This window comes from Bactrocera tryoni, chromosome 1 (assembly GCF_016617805.1).
Source record: "Bactrocera tryoni isolate S06 chromosome 1, CSIRO_BtryS06_freeze2, whole genome shotgun sequence".
In the NCBI taxonomy this organism is placed as follows: Eukaryota; Metazoa; Arthropoda; class Insecta; order Diptera; family Tephritidae; genus Bactrocera; species Bactrocera tryoni.
Window position 1 is genome coordinate 5,960,879 of NC_052499.1, and position 17,952 is coordinate 5,978,830.

At 35.4% G+C, this 17,952-nt stretch overlaps 1 protein-coding gene across 1 annotated transcript in view; it reads right to left on the minus strand.

The window, feature by feature from the left end:
- The window catches only part of LOC120782288, a 112,798-nt gene extending 95,103 nt beyond the window's left edge, over positions 1–17,695 (minus strand). Inside the window, exon 1 of the mRNA XM_040114492.1 lies at positions 17,605–17,695. Coding sequence (XP_039970426.1) covers positions 17,605–17,695 — 91 coding nt within the window. The remainder of the gene's footprint in view (positions 1–17,604) is intronic.
- Between the last annotated feature and the right edge of the window lie 257 nt (positions 17,696–17,952).

A 17,952-nucleotide genomic window follows, 5' to 3' on the forward strand; every position in this document is an offset into this window, starting at 1 on the left:
GCAACCCAAAGTGAGTGTACACTGATGAAAAGCTCACACCTTGGCCCAAAAAGTATTAAATATTATAACAATAGATAGTATATAATTTCGGAATTATATGTAGTATATGCCTGAAACTAGGTACTACATATGTTGAACCAAACATACTTTAAGGCTTGTATATTTTAGGCTGGTTAGGTTTGAAAATATCTCCCTTCCGCTTTTTTGCTCTTTATTCAATGCATTAGAAAAGGTTTTACAGTGATCGGATTTAGTTCAAATATGCACCGTTTCATTCGATAATCTGTTTCCATCTAGACAGCAACTTAACTACATGATACCCCCTCGTAGAAGCCCCCCTCCTTATTTGCGAAGAACTCGGACAGCCCACTCTTCACAAGCCTCTTTTGAGTTCAACTTTACACCAACAAGGGCGTTCGCCATGGTCAGAAACAGGTGGTAATCACTTGGCGTTATGTCCGGGCTATATGTTGGATGCGACAGAACCTCCCATCCGAGTTCCCGTAACTTCTAACGAGTCATCAACGAAGTGTGTGGTCTGGCGTTGTCCTGGTGGAACACTACACCCTTCCTGTTGGCCAATTATGGACGCTTCTGGTCGATCGCCTGCTTCAAGCGGTCCAGTTGTTCGAAGTAGATGGTAGACTTAAGTGTCTGGCCATATGGGTGCAGCTCATATTGGATGATTCTCTTTCAATCCCACCAAACACTTAGCAAATTCTTCGTGGCCGTCAATCCCGGCTTGGCCACTGTTTGAGACGTTTCACCAGCCTTCGAGAACGATATTGATATTATCATATGTGATCCAATTTTCGTTGCCAGTCACCATCCGCTTCAAAAATGGCTCGAGTTCGTTCTGTTTCAGCAGCATATCGCAGGCGTTGGTGTGGTCCAGAAGGTTTCTTTGCTTCAAATCATGCGGCACCCAAACATCAAGCTTTTTTGTGTATCCCATCTTCTGGGCGATGTCACGAGATGTCACATGTCGGTCTAATTCGATGTTTAACATGATTTGATCGGTATTCATGATCACAGGTCTTCTCCGACTGGCTTATCCATGGCGTCGTTTTCACCCGCTCTGAATCTTCGAAACCATTCCTCCGCAGTTCGAGGTGATAGAGGACCATCCCACAAAACAACATTAATCTCACGGAACGTTTCTCTAGTAGCGAAATGCAAAAGACAAAAAGGTGGAAGGGAGATATTTTCCAACCTATATATATTTTTTTCGTTACTTCAAGCATACTTTTGGCATCTAAACACATTATTCCGTTGTCAGAAGAATAGTACAACAAAAATTATTTCCCTGACAATTCATAAAAAAGCGTTTACTCATCCTACAAAAAGATTCTAAAATATCAAATTGAGAAAAAACACTATAATAAATAAAGAATATTTGTATTTTCCTTTACACTGAAAATAATAATTTGTTAGAGCAACAACCGTAATAAAGACCTTTCAAGACTGTGTGAGGAAAAAAAATTAAATTTATTAAACTGTAGCTATTTAACGATTCACCAAAAATGTTTTCAGGAAAATTACAACACAATCTTTTGAACACACTACCGAGGATTCTTCCCCGCATGAAAGTTAATGCTTAATATACATTTACAAGTACATACATTCATAAATTCTTATATAGGTATATGGGTGACCAAATACCGCAGTACATTGTGTGAGCAGGTGTTGAATACCCTCTAACTCACACCATTGCACAGGGATCATCGTAAAGAAACAGAGACGCCATGTCTTAAATAACTCCAGCTTAAAGAGTCGCACTTTGATTTCCTTTTCATGGTACGCTGCGGATTCAGTAGTGTGTACTCAATGGTAGTCAGCGTCACGCATGTTGGCAACTGCCTACACAGCGCTTAGTGCTTGATGCCACAACCTGCGTTGCGTGCACCGAGAAGTCACTGCAGAGACACTGAAGTCAATTTGGTTTGTTCATTCATGACTGCGGATTCTCGCTGAGATGGTACACTTCAGGCAATTCAGTAATTTTTGAGCATTACAGACAAGGTGAGGGTGAAGACTAACATGCGCCAGCACATATAAAATTTTCTCTCTTCTTGGAGTGTGTTTGTATGTCTGCATTTATTGAAGTGTTGTTCGGTTTGGGATTTTCGCACCTTTATTCCACCTTCTGGTAGTGTGCCATTCATTAAATTTCTTTTTATTTCTTTCTCCTCACCTTCATGTCCCATTCGTGTTGTCAACATTTTCAATCAACTGAAGAGTATCCACCACATGCGTTGTGTTTAAAAGCTTTCTATAGAGGGGAAGTTTTTTTTTCTTAGCTCACGGCGTGTTTTAAAGTGGCTGCGTAGGTGAAAAGTTATTTTTGCAAAAAATAAAAATAATAGGGTGAATTTTGTAAAGAAAGATGAACAGTTGCCGTCCATAAATGTGGATGAAAGGTTATTTATAACGGTAATCCAAGCACCCGGGAAAAATATTAAATATATCCGCCCAAACACTTTGCTAATTTAAGGTACAGAAGCGTTCAAACTTAGTTAAGTTAGGAATTTTCGAAAAAGGAAGGAATGATTGAAACTTGTAAATATAATACTATTATGCAGCTTTGAGAAAAAAATTAAAGTTTTACTTATCGTTGAGAAGAAGCAGCATTAGATCTGACTATTTTATTTATTTATTTTTTGTTAATTAAATAGTTTCTGTATTAGAGTGTAATCATATTTGGAAAGGCAAAAAAATTACACTTCGCTGTCTCTGTCTCTATTTCTATGTCTATCCCTATCTCTATATATATATCTCTATCTCTATTTCTGTCTCTATCTCTGTGTCTATTTGTGTATCTGACTCTGTTTCTATTTCTGTCCCTGTCTCTGTGTCTAACTCTATTTCTATCTCTATATTCATCTCTATCTTTATAGATATCTCTATCTCTGTCTCTATCTAGATCTCTATCTCTAGTTTAGTTTTAGTTGGGAACCAGTTTTCATGAATTTTCCTAATTTTTAGCAACACTTCTTCAAGCGCTCATTAACTATTGCAATTTAAGTCATTTATAAAGCTCAAAACGAACGTTTGCTCTTTCGTGTGGGTTTGAGTATGTCTATAGTTGTGCTACGAATACAAGTAGGATTAACTGCGCTTAAGCACCTGTACGAGATTTATATTTTCGTATGTACACATACATACATTAGAGCGGTTCTAACATACATATCTACATCTGCAGGTATTTATTTAATAAATACGAAGTTGTACATGAATGAATGTACACAAGCATGGTTGTTCAACAAAGCTGCAAGCTTAAGATTATCATTACACATGCGCACACACACGCACGAAGTGTAGCGAATATTATCGCTCGTGTGTATCAGCTTTCAGTAATGAGTTTTGTTTAGCTGGGATTTAAACACACGCGCTCAAATACCAGACGTCACATATACATACACACGTACTAAATTTTTATGCTTCTGATTGAATAGATAGTTTGCTGTTGGTGTTTTTATAGTACAGTTTGATATTATACTATAGCGCTGCAGATTCATTATTTGTTTCTAAAAGCTTAGAAGATTCAGGTTTTAGTAAAACGTTAGAGAAAATACCGATACTTTTCTGGAACGGTTACAGGATAAAAGGTAGCAAATTTAATAAAAAAAAGCGAAGCTTTAATTCCCTTCAGAAATACAAAAGATTTTTTACAAAAACTTAATTCCAATTTTTCAGCTCATATGGCATCTACCATATATGCTTTAGTAATCCAGTCTGAACAATTTCTTTGAATTATTATTGCCTTAAATTGACAAATTTCATGAATATATCTCGTCAAATGAAATAATTTTCAATTCAAACACTTGATTCCGATCAGCTCAGTTTGTTTAGAATACTATATTGATCCGATAGCTGCGGTTCCGGCAAATAAGCAGCTTTTTCAAGAGAAAATAATGTGTTCAAAATTTCAGATCGTTATCTTCAAAACTGAGGGAGAAGTTCGAGAATATACAGACAGATGGTCAGACGAACTTGGCTAAATCGATTCATTTCGCCATGCTGTTCGTTTACATAAATATTTCATTGGTCTCCAACGTTTCCTTCTGGGTGTTACATACATCGTGGCAAACATAATATAGTCTATAAGTAAGGTTTTGGAATATAACTAAATATGTAGAAAATATTTTCCAAATAAAGTTGTTGAAAATTGCTCTAAACTCGAATGTTTTCTTGTTAGAGTAGCCAAAACTTCTTCTTCTTCGTAATTGGTGTAGGCACCGCTTATAGCCGAGTTAACAACAGCGCGACAGTCGTTTCTTCTTTTCGCTATGTTTCGCCAATTGGATATTCTAAGCGTAGCCAGATCCTTCTCCACCTGGTCCTTCCAACGTTTGCCATGGTTGTCATCAAAAGGGGGGTCACTCATCCGAGGCTTGTTGTTTCCTTTCATTGGGGGTGTTTTTTACGTGGCGGCTCCCAAACCCAACGCACAACCCTACGTGGGGGATGTTTCGCCGTCTCACTTTAGCTCGCCTTCAAACGGATGTTTTCAGACTACCCAGAGGACACTTGGTCAAAGACCGGAAGTCGTGAGCTGCTTGAGCCATATGAAAAATAATCGTTTCTGGCCATTCCCAAGTGAATGGCGCTCAGAGAACTTTCCTCACTTGCGTGAACTTCTACACATGACCCCATCCTCCATCCTCCAAAACTATTCATAGTAAAATATCTGTACTAATAGCACACACGCTAGATATAAAACGCTCAGCACATACCGTATTTATGCACTCTCTCTCTATATCTATTTTTATACTCTCGCAACAAAGTTGCTAAGGAGAGTATTATAGTTTTGTTCACATAACGGTTGTTTGTAAGTCCTAAAACTAAAAGAGTCAGATATAGGGTTATATATACCAAAGTGATCAGGGTGACGAGTAAGGTTGAAATCCCGTTGTCTGTCTGTCCGTCCGTCCGTGCAAGCTGTAACTTGAGTAAAAATTGAGATATCATGATGAAACTTGGTAACGTATTTTTTGGCTCCATAAGAAGGTTAAGTTCGAAGATGTACAAAATCGGCCCACTGCCACGCCCACAAAATGGCAAAAACCAAAAACCTATAAAGGACACAAGGATCGCATTAGGGAGGGGCATATTTGGACTTAATTTTTTTGGGAAAGTGGGCGTGGCCCCGCCCCCTACTAAGTTTTTTGTCAACCAAACTCCATAGAGTCGTTTTTTCAGGTATTTCCAAATACAGTTCAAAAATGAAAGAAATAGGATAATAACCACGCCCACCTCCCATACAAAGGTTATGTTGAACTCACTAAAAGTGCGTTAACCGACTAACAAAAAACGTCAGAAACACAAAATTTTACGGAAGAAGTGACAGAAAGAAGCTGCACCCAGGCTTTTTTTTAAATTGAAAATGGGCGCGGCGTCGCCCACTTATGGACCAAAAACCATATCTCAGGAACTACTAGACCGATTTCAATGAAATTCCGTATATAATATTTTCTTAACACCCTGATGACATGTACGAAATATGGGTGAAATCGGTTGCTGCCTTCTCTGTATAATATATACATTAGGAAATGAAAATACAATTCAATACTCAAAGTACACAAATTGATCTAATCTAATTAATTTTACAACAAAATAAAAAAATATTTAAATGGCGGATAATGAAATCTCGATTACCACTTTATCATGCGAGAGTATAAAATGTTCGGTGACACCCGAACTTAGCCCTTCCTTACTTGTTTGCTTCTTATTTGTTGTTCTCTCTACCAAGTTACTTTAAGCTTCGTTTTCTCGTGTATTGTTAGACTTCATTAGTGCTAATCTCGACTTATTTGCCTTAATGCGTGAGTCTTATTGTTTGTCTACAACTTAAGCCTTGGCAGCGCTATTTGAGGGTGAAATTTGCAATACGATGAGTGTTAATGTGTGTGTGCAGAAATATAATGATCGAAAGTATGAGTGGAATATTGAAACGTTTGCTACTGATTTCTTAAGTATATCTCGCGAATGGTTTAGAAATGTTTGGTGTAATGTAAGTAGCAAGAAATTCAGGCATTCATATGCTTTGCCTTTTTGTGCAGTTCTCTTATAAAGTTTGTATTCTTATCGTACGTATGCACTACCTATATCTTTATCTTTGAGCCAGATGTGCAATATTAATATTAATTTCAATTTATTTCTCTACAGTCCTTTTGTGCGCTGCAATTTTTACTTTTAAAAGCCAATACTTATAAAGCCCAATAAACAGATAAATGTAACTATATGTCAACCTTTCATGGTTTAACTACTATATATATATATATGTGTGTGTGTCTGTTTAATATACCTACAAATACATACGTACATATCAAGAAGTAATTTAATATATAAACCCACAATCAGTCAACCAAACACATACGAGTTAATTTAATAGCAATCTCGACTATTTTCTATGAACTAAAATTTTAAATCGAGAAGTCCTGGCATGTAAAATAATTGCTTTGACTGCATATCATATTGATGGAAGTACATACAAATATTTGCAAGTTTTCATAGCACAATTTGCATGCCAGACTATAAATGACATTTAAAATAACCACCCATCTAACTGTACTCAGCTCTGGCAGCCAAATGAAATGAAGCATTCGTTTTGTTGCAAGTTGGCATGTTGCACCAATTACTTGGCAATAAAAGTCGAAAATAGTTGCAATTTATGCAGAGATATGCAAATGTATGAATGTTATTTTAAAACGCAATCGACACACTACCACATGCAAGCTGCTTCGATGGCAAGTATTTTTACGGTGTCGCATATTATTGAGGTTTTATTTACGCAGATTGTACAATTTCAAACCTTTCAAGGAGAATATTGAAAACAGTTTGTCAAAACTTATTTTAGAAAGGTTTTCTGCTACACTTGAGTAATTGATTAGTGAACCACATGGCATACAAAATTATATTTTTATCAAAAAAATATATATATTCATAAGATCCAGACAATTTAAGAAATTCTCATTCATTATTGGTGGCAATAAATATTTAGTGCTAACTCTCCAATTTCAGGGCTATTGGATAAAATTTTATTTTCAAAAAGACTGTATCCTTTCAAGAAAGCAAGAAAAAATGTTAATTTCGACTAAACAGAAGCAATAATATCCTTCACAGGTACATTTTTTATACCATAAAAGCATATAAACAGATCTTTATTCTGATTCTGGTCGGTCAATTTATACGGGAGATATATGATATAGTGGTCCGATCAGAACAATATTTTCAAATGTTTTTGCGATATTTTGGATAATAATCCTTGTCAAATTTCGTGAAGATATCTCTTCAAATGAAAAAGTTTTCCATACAAGCACTTTACACCGATCGTTCAGTTTGTATGGCAGCTATATGCTTTAGTGATTCGATATTATCGATTTCGACCGAAATGAGCAGCTTTTTGTGAAGAAAGGCAATTTACAAAATTTCAGGATGATATCTCAAAAAGTTCGCGTTTGTGTAGATAGACGGATATGGCTATATCGACTTAGCTCGTAACGAAGATCATTTATATATATATATATGTGTTATAAAGTTTCCGACGTTTTCTTTTGGCTGTTACAAACTGCGCGACAAATTAATGAAATAATAAACGCTGTTCAGGGTATAATTTTCAACAATATTTCAGTCATTTTCAAAGTTAACAAAAATAAAAAAGTCGTGTGTGGTATTATAACCGCCGCTGGAGTAGAATATGTCTCTCACCCAAATTACTACCAACTTCTATTAACTGCGCTACGCAGAGATCTCCGCACAAATGTCTCTAACATTTTTCCTAACTTACCCTCCTCTCAGAGTTGTGCTCATAAAATACTGTAAATTATATTCGCTGTTGATTCCGCATGTTTCTGTTCAACTTTCATGTATCAGACATACATACATATATATGTATGTATTTACACTCGTCTCTTTGTATTGCAACATAAATGTAACAGAAATATATTCAACCATAAACACCGGTGGTGAGAGTCAATTCCCTATTCATCCGTTGGCAGCCAGCTCACCTTACCACTTTAAAGTCACACATTGCCTGATTGACATTCAGCACATGCAGCATGACGCTCATCTCCTTGCCCTGCCAGCAGCAATTCACAATACACATACCACAAAAACAAACACGTCTACATGCCACATATGGCAGTTGTTCGTGTGGCACCGAACTGCCATCAGTTTGGCATATATGAAGCGTCACTGCTGTTGCTGCATTTGGCATTTTAGCACATTTCCCCGCAAGGCACAGACTAAACAGGTTTTAATTCAAGTGAAACTGGTTGCGGTCCTTGTTACATACAGTTGTGCTAGTATGTTTTTGTTTTTTTTTTTTTGGTTTTTGAATTTAATATTTGGCTCATGGAATTAGCAGGTTTCACGGTCTTCGTTAAGCCATAGAATGCTTTCGGTATGATTTCGTGGTGAAGAGTAAATATTATTTACACCAATTAGCCTTTTGGCATATTTTTAGACTTGAAATTACGAAATGGTGTAACCATTCGATTAAAAAATATGTTTCAAACCATTAATAGCGCTTACACGCCTTAAAGAAAGTATGCTACGGCAACCGGAAGTGTAATGACGTCGTTTAAATTGCAAAAGACTAATAGCTTTCAGCTTTCAATATCACTTCGCAACTTTACATTGGCTAACAGTGCCATATTTTTATTCGTTGAAACATGATTAAATAAGAAGCGATTTTAGAAAGCACTAATGTAATTCAATTTTTAAAATTAATTTCTGAAATTTTAGATAACTTGAGGATACTTTTTCAAATATGTATATTATACTGTTTTGTTTCCTTATTTGCTTTCGAAGCTTTAACTTTTCAACAGCATTTGCTTTCTTGTAGAATCTAGATAGTAGTTGCTTACTATCACTTCCCCAAGAACTATTTCCACCAGCATTCTTCTATTTTTATATTCACTTTTTGGCAACTTGCTCTATTACAATGCCAGCAAAAGTTTTCCGGCAATTTTTATATTGAGCTACGCCCACATGCCACATTTATTAACACTTTTCCATACTCTGACTTCAACCTGGTAATATTTACGTTATGACAAAAAAACACCCGGAAATTGTACTTAAATTCCCCGGGTTAATGATTTTTCAAAAAATTGTATTTTGCTAAGTTGGTGGGACTGTCCTTACTTGATCTGCGGATCTGTGAATCAGTTTGCTTACAGCAGCTGCTTTAGTCGGCATACTCAGTAGTGCAAGTGTTAGAAAAATAACAAGAGAGCTTAACATCTCTCGCGAGTTCGAATGATTTTGCTGGACATTTTGTGTATGAAACGCGTTCTGGCTGCACTAATCTTGATAAAGCTAAATTTTTTTCAAAGCGTGTACCGTAAACAGATATCTTTTGACATGCTTGACCGTGTGAATTCCGATGCCACATTCATGGAGAGCATTGTAACTGCCGATAAATCATGGATTTATGAGTTCAACATGCAAACAAGTCAACAATCATTGGAATGGAATCCGTTTTCATTCGATGGAAGCGATAAAAAAAAAATTCTCTGAAGTAGCTGAAAGCCAACCCAAAATTGCTTATGAAAAGTTTTTTGAGAACTGGAAATATCGTTATCGTAAGGGTATTGCACCTGGTTGGGATTACTTTGAAGGCAAAAAATTAAATATTAATGAATAATAAAGTACTCGACGCTGTATCCGCCGGGGGAAGCAGAGGAAGAGGAAGACCTCCACTCCGTTGGAAGGACCAAGTGACTACGCTTGGAATATCCAATTGGCGCCACGTAGCGAAAAGGAGAAACGACTGGCGCGCTGTTGTTAACTCGGCTATAATCGCGTAAACGGTGTCTACGCCAATTATGAAGAAGAAGAAAATATTTTGCGCTTAATGTACAATTTCCGGCTACTTTTTTGTCACAATGTATATGTGAGCTTAAGAAAGATGCATGGCTTTGCATAAAATATCGATTGTTTTTCTGTGAGGACTGGAATTTTTAAGTGAAGGTATGTGCTTTATTGCTTCCATATTTTTAAATTATTGATATTCAAAAATTTCCACATTTTGATGACCTTTTTTTCTTTCTGGACTGCCAGGTGTCCGTTGTTGATAGTGTTGAGTAACCACCCATCTTACCTCAAAATCTGCCCATATAACATTGTCAGCTCTAAGAATCATGCCGATATTTCTCTTTTCATTTACAAAGTGAGTAGCCGAGAACACCTGTCCTTATTAGTTGAAAACTAGCCGTTGTCTAGGAAGATTATAAAGCATGAATAATTCTAGAGAACTTTCTAGATTTTTGATTATAAAGCATGAATCTTCTTAGAAAAGGGCTGATCTTCGACGAAAAAGGAACAGGTAAAAAGTCAGTAAAACCATTTTTGTACATTATGGACCTTGTAGAAATACATATATTTAAATACTTAATATGTATTTCCACAGATTTTTCTTCGATTTTAAGTAGAATTCATAAATCTCCAATAATAAATAAAATAGTATTTTTAAATATATAATAATATATATAATATATAATAAAACCTTTGATTACTTGCACCCTCAGTATAAATTGCGCTGCCAAGATATTAAAAAGCAAAATAAACAAAACTTTTATTTTCTTCACTTTCTCCAATTATCTGTGTATCTTAATTATTTCTAACTTCTCGTTACCTTTTCGCGATAGCCGTTTTTCTTCATACAGCTCATCAGCTTTTCAATTTCTTATTTGACTTTTTCGCTTTATTTACATTTCTCAAACAAACAAAACGGTAAAATCACGTTTTGGTTGTTGTTATTGCAGAAGTAAATATTCCAAACCACTGTTGCATGACATTACTGCGGGCGATGAATGTGGGAAAACGCAGCTGATCAATTTGTTAGTGCTTACGAGGGTGTAGACAATATTTTCTAAAACCAAATTCAAAAGTTATAAGCTGAGTAAGAAAAGTGCTGACAACGCTGGAACGCTTGTTCTAATATTTCCGCCACGGTTTCTCAAGGCAAGAAAGTTTTCCAACGAACCCACGCGTTATGCGCTTTCTGTATAGGCCTAGTTACTTCTTTTCATCAAATAACAAATAATAAATGCCTGACAACCTCAAAGGAAATCTCAAACGAAAGTATAACCTGTAATTATTGAATATTATTTTGCAATTAGCGCATTTGGTCACGCAATAAAAGGGCTGAAAATCGATGATTTTTTCCTGTTATTATGCTTTTGAAATATATATTCCTAAATGCGTGTGTATTTTAAAGGGCGTGTCGTTAATTTAGGGTTAACGAAAATCCAATAAAAATATATATGAGCATCTCATCCCTTTTATTGCAGCATTTTTATTTTCACACATAAGTGTCTTTAGTGGAATTATTTTTCATTTAGTGCCAAGTAGAAGTACAGCCATTTAAAGGAACTACCGAATTGTAAGTCTGGGCCTTGAGGTCAATGTGAATATGCGCCAAGAGTTAGAAAGTAAGGGCGCGTCATATTAACAAGCTCCTCGTAAACATTTTAAGAACTGCACTTTTCGATAGACTGTACTGGTTTTGCCTTTTAGTACACAGTAGCCACTCGTTTTGCTATTTATAACTGGAGCCGAAATTATTTTGATACCAATTGCATTAATATCTTCTTCAAACTGGGTAGTTACTGGATAGTAACTAATTGTGCTAAAGTTAACTAACACTAGAGCAATTAATTAATTAAATAATTAGTATTTAATAATACCAGAGGCAGAAAGTGGCAGCTTCGGCCTTATATCGTATTACTAAATGCTTGATCGGTTACCGAGGTAATTCATAGAAAATAGAAGGTCAACAGGGGAAACTCATTCAGGTTATGCTCTTAACTGAAAGCCAGCAGCAGATGATATTATGCCACTAATATTTCAAACCTCACTGTCACAATGTTGGACGAATGAATCACAGATATGTAGTACTACTTTTGGAACACCTATCAGTTGATAAAATAAATTGAAGTGCCTTTTTTTAACAACGATATCTTTGGTTGCATTTACACCTAGAGAAAGCTGAATATTATTAAATAACTCTTAGACAATAACCGTATTTAGAATATCTTAAATTTAAAGTATTTAGTGTACATAAACCTAGACTCTTAAAAGCGAAATGTTTACTGTAATAGAAACTATTACAGCCAGAATAAGTTGTAACCATTTCGTACAAGAGTAACCCGCAGTTTACAGTCAACCACGCCTTCTGCTTCTGCGCTGTCTAATCTGCTATACCGTATATTCCATAACATTCCCTTGTCATATCACATTTCATATTTCCCGTTGCTTCCATTTACAACTTTTCACTATTTTACGAGAAGATCATATTTTGGCTTGTATTCCCACACAATCACACATGTACACATACATAGTGGTGCATCTTGCCACGTGTCTCCGGCTGCTGCTGGACCCCCAGCGCTTTTTAGTGCAAACTTTCTGTGTGAATTGTGTCATTTTTTATGCTGGTTGTGTATTATTTGATGCGCACCCACACTTACTTACACATACATATACATAAACATATATGCGAGCAAACCCTCGCCTCGTTCCTTTAACAAACATAGTTTTAGTTTTACTTTTTGGTTCTACTGGCAGAATTACTGTTGGTTTATTCTGATGATTCATGGCAACGTATATGGTTGCCTATTATTTTTCAGTGCGCTGTGGCGCTCATACAATTTGAGAGAAGGTTGTGGAGACATTGCAGTGTCAGAGTAGTGGATGTGCCTCTGTGGCTGTTTGGGAATAAAAGTACCAACGCTATGTCGAATATTAATAATGCTACCAAACTGCTGCTATTTAGTGTTTTAACAATGATGGTGCCCCTGCACTGAAGATGACCCTGCAGTGAAAAGTTACATTTTAAATTGAAGAATTTGGAGTGCAATGTCAATGATTATTTAAGAAGATATATTATTATATATATAGTATATGTAGGAACCCTTAAGATGAAGAATAACATGTTAAAAATTGTTGCGAGAAAATGTGCTATAAAAAGTGCTACAAAGGCAGACAAGGGCAAGAGAATAAGACATAAATTTCTTCTTCTAAAAAATATTGTATATAGCGATCACACTGATTAAATTTAAAAATATGTGACAATCCTGGGAATCTACTGTACGGTCGAATACCGCTTTTCACTTAAAGCTGCAATCACATTTCATTATTCTTATTCCATAAGTACAACTCTCAAAACTACAAAGAATTCAAAAACGTTTGGCCAATTCACTGAGAACTTTTGCTTCGCTTCGCGTCAGACATTTGTTTTTACAGAAAACTTCGACATACGCTTTTCTAAGAGTACGTTTACCATACATACAAAGTTTTCGAAGCTAACAAAATGTTGGTCAACTCTCATCTTTTTACGCATTCTCAAGCAACAGTGGCCATTTTTTATTAGAGGCAAGTAGTGAAAGCAAAGCGTGCGCTTTATCGTTTGAGTGCGAACTGTCACTCAAAGCGTGGAAAGTTGTATGTGAATGGGGCTGAATGTTTTGAACGCCACGCGCATGCAACAACTTCATATATTGCTGGAGAGTCTCGAAAGTTTCCAAAAAATCTGTGAGTGAGACTAAGATAATCTCTAACACCTCGCAAGCATATGACAGAAAGACAGCATGAGTAAATATCTTCAAAGCAATCATCTTGGCCAGTCTCTTGTGCAGAGCATCAAATTTACAGCACAAATGAATTTCCTGGCTAGACATGTGCTTTATGCTCACACACACACAAATACACAGCACAACAAAAGAAAAAATATGTATTTATGTCAAATCCACAACCCAACAAGCGCCTCTCACTATATGCATTTATGTGTACGTATGTGTGTGTGTGTGTGTGTGTGCTGAGGGAACCTGTGCATCGCATTGTCTCCAGTGTCCCATATAAACCCGGTGTGTGTGTGTGTGCGTCTGTTTGCCCAGCGCTGCCTTTTGCGTTTGTGTGCGTGCTTGGGCTATGAATTCCCGTTGCTTATTTGTTTTGCACTGTACATATTGCTTGGGTAAATAACTGCATGTACTTATGTACATAAATATTGTATATGTTATGCATGCATGCTCTGCTCTCCGACTTTTTTGTTGGCATTTGTTGTACTTTTATTTGCATGCCAAATAAACGAACCATATTTTTCTTTGGTTTATGTATTTTTCTCATACACGCACACATTCAACTTACATACGTAAGTCTATGCGCGTATTTATTTGAATATTTCTACGTGTCCTTTCTGGCGATTTTATTTATTGACAAAGTCATTTTTCAACTGCTTTACCTTTAAAAGCAAAAAGCGCTTTTGCTGCAAGCGCAAAAGCGAATTTAATATTGAAATTAATTAAAAAGACATATTTTGCATTTTAACATTTATTTATGCATGCATATTTGGAAAATATTTCTCGATTGGCAGCAGCTTTACAACCATGTTCGACGGGGTAGTTTTCAAAAATAATCTCTTTTTACTCATACAACCAGAAATCCTTTGTAAGGCGAAAACTGTGACCTCAAAGATAGCACTGTACTACACTCATTTTGATAACACAGATTTTAGACCTGACTTTGGTTATATTTTGTGAGCTGATACGAAAATATTATATTTTATGTAAACCAGAGCTCTCAGCTGACTTTACCGACTATAGATATGGACAGAGCTTCACCACACACAATTATTTTTTGTAGATCAGTGTAGTTGGTATTTCTCTCACAGAAGTGTTTTTTGTTTTTTACTTTTAGGAACGCAAATAATATATATTGGGTAGTCGAAAAACTCTTTTCGTATTTTGTCGTATACCTCCATTGCTACTAACCGTACTGTGTCATAACATATAGTGTTGGAAAGGTGAAAAATGCACCTCGCTCAGGTCGGCCTATCGTTGTGAAAGTCGATGAAATTATGAAAAAGATTCACCAGGGCCGTCACATAAGCAGCCATGACATCGCTAAGGAACTTAGTATAGTCGTTATTATTGAGTAGTCGAAAAAGAGTTTTCGTATTTGTCAATATATGTCGTTGCAGTCGTATATCTCCAGTGCTACAAATCAAATTGTGTCATACCATATAGTGTTGGAAAGGCGAGATCTTAAGCTTCATTTAACAAAAAAATATTAAATTCGGGGAGGTTGAGAAAAAGTTACAGTTGCTCAAAAATGAGTGAAAATAATAATGAAATTCGCTATAATTTTTGTATAAAAAAGGGAAGAATGCCACGCAAGCCACCAACGAAATTGTGAAGTGTACGAAGACAACGCTGTATCAGTTCGTGTAGCACAACAGTGGTTCGCTTCCGTTCTGGAAATTACGAAATTTCGACTTACACTGATGAAAGTTTCACGCTGATGGAATAATGTCTCTAGTGAAAAAATGGCAAAAAGTGGTCGACTAAAATGCTACATATTTGTTTATTTTTTTGAATAAATAAAAGAAAATTTAAGTTTGGTTAGAAATACGAAAGGACTTTTTCGACTACCTAATATATGTATGTACCCTCCTTGATCTAATTCATTTTAAAGCCTGTTTGCCACTAAAATGTAAATAAATATATGAACGCAATTCAATCGACCTATTCCAGGTGAAATCATAATGAAATCGTAAGTAACAAGAGACAGCCACTCTTTATAATCACAAATTTCTAAAATAAAGTACAAATTTTATGAAATATATACATATTTTGCGCACCATAGAATTTAGAAAAGAAATTGTCTTACGAAATATTAAATACGCACTTAATTAAAATTGTGGATCAAAAGACTTTAGAAAATAATTAAATCTTTTTTTACACATCGCAACAACACAAACTGCTTTATATAGCACTAAAAATGTCTCCAACACTCGGTGAGGCGAGTGTAAATTTCTGCGGCGCCATCGCCTCCCACCGTCGGCCCGCATTGCTACTTTCATTTTAATTTCACAATATTTTCCAAACACTTTGCAACGAGGGTCAACAACGCAAAATTACTGTTTTACCTTCACTCGGTTGTGCAGTGTGTTTACCGTTATACTGTTATGGCAACCTTTGCAACCACTTTGGGAATTAGCCGAGTTAATTAGATTTTGTTGTCAGCGCGAAGACGCAATGGTTTAGTGCAACGTTCACAAGGGAGACTTTATTCACAATATTATTTACCGTATTTTGTTGTCAAAAGCAACAATTTTTAACTTAATTCATGATTATATGGTAATATGCGCGGTGTGAGCGGCAGCGCAAAGGCAGGTGCGCATAGTTGGAGCGGGTATCCAGAAGGGATTTATATGAAAAGTTTTTGTTAACGGTGTTGTAGAAAGACATTTTTGACTTTTTTAATCATAAATTTTCATATAAATGCATATGTATTGAGAAGACTTAAATACAAAATATTTTTAAATGACGAAGGTGATATGTTTTCGAAAAAAGTAATGTCTGCGAGTCCTTTATCTACAATTTAGTCTAGAAACTTTTATTCAGAATAGAATAGTTTTTTTTTTTCAAAACTTAAATCTTTGGAGAAACAGAAATCAGAGATGGCAATCTTTCGTAGCCATAATTTTATAATCCATGTAATATTCATTCGCTGTAATTAGCAACTTGAGTTTCCATGCCATGACAGTCGGGTAATTGTGACGCAATGGGATTTATACCTGTTCTACAAAGTTTTGAGAAAAATTTTATGCCATTGCCAGAACAACAACACCTTGTATATCAAAGAAATGTTTAACTGAAATTATTCTTATCGTCCTATTACATGGTTACGAGCTTCAGACGATAACGATCTTTCATCAGTCGGAGTTTGGGTGTATTCAAAGGCAAGTTTCTTTGGCAGGTTTATACATCTTTACTTTTAATATGTTGTAAACATCGCATATTTCTATATAAATGTCATGCTATTTCAAGTGCTAGAGGTTTTCAAGTTTTCAGTGTTGTATGAGCTAAGGTTATCAGCGGAAAACAATGTGGTTTGGTAGGAATAATTTGAGAATAACTAGACTAGTAATTTTATACAAAAGTCAGGAAAGCATTTTTAGGCTGAAATTATTTATAATTCAAAGCTTGGAAGAGCAATATTAATAGATGACTGTGACGTCACTCTCCCTCTCTCATGGTTCATATAGCACCATTTCGTTCTTTTTGACGTTACATTAGCGTCTTTGATAATTTTTCGATTAAGTTAACGTTAACAAGTTATTCAGCATTCAAAATCAACGAAAAAAATAATAAAAGAATATAAAAAAAAAATGGAGTAAATTTTCTACGAAACTGTGAAATTTGCAATATCAAAAGTTTTTTTCATTGAGTTATTAAATTAAAAAAAAAATATTACCTGAAATTGATCAAATTAAAACTGTTAATATATTCAAACATGAGAGATCATTTTAAAGAGCATTTCGATCTTACAAAATCTATGAACTGAGATATACATATATTCAAGTAGTTGGAATAGAAATGGGAATTTTTCTAACTGATAATAAGAAAAAATAGAAACATGTTAGAACTAAGAGCTCATAACATATTCATAGCGGTTTCTAAGAACATAATTTTGGGAGTACCAAGCGAAAAATAAATATATTTTTTTAACTTCACTAATATATACTATATATAACACCCTGAATAGGTATGTAGGGTATGTGGCATACACATTTATTTATACGTTTGGCACACTCACCTGGTTTAAAGCCATCGCCATGCTCATGTGTCGAAATAAACTGCAAAGTTGTTAGGCTGAGGCACAACAGAATGGACAAAACGCGCTCCATGACTGCGTGTAATGTTGCTCTTGTTGTTGTTAGCTGCTGTTAAGTTGACGTTTCACAAAAAATACACGCTGTCAGCAGGATTTTAAATTGTATGTTGCTGTAAATGTGTGTAAGTTATTGTAGCAGCTTGAATTTTTGCAACTTTTTTAAAAACTGACTGAAATTTCAAACCGAATTCTTAATTAGCTTTGTGTTGTTTTTATTTAATATTAGTATGTTTTAATATTTACTTTGCCTTTATTTTTATGTTTACATCA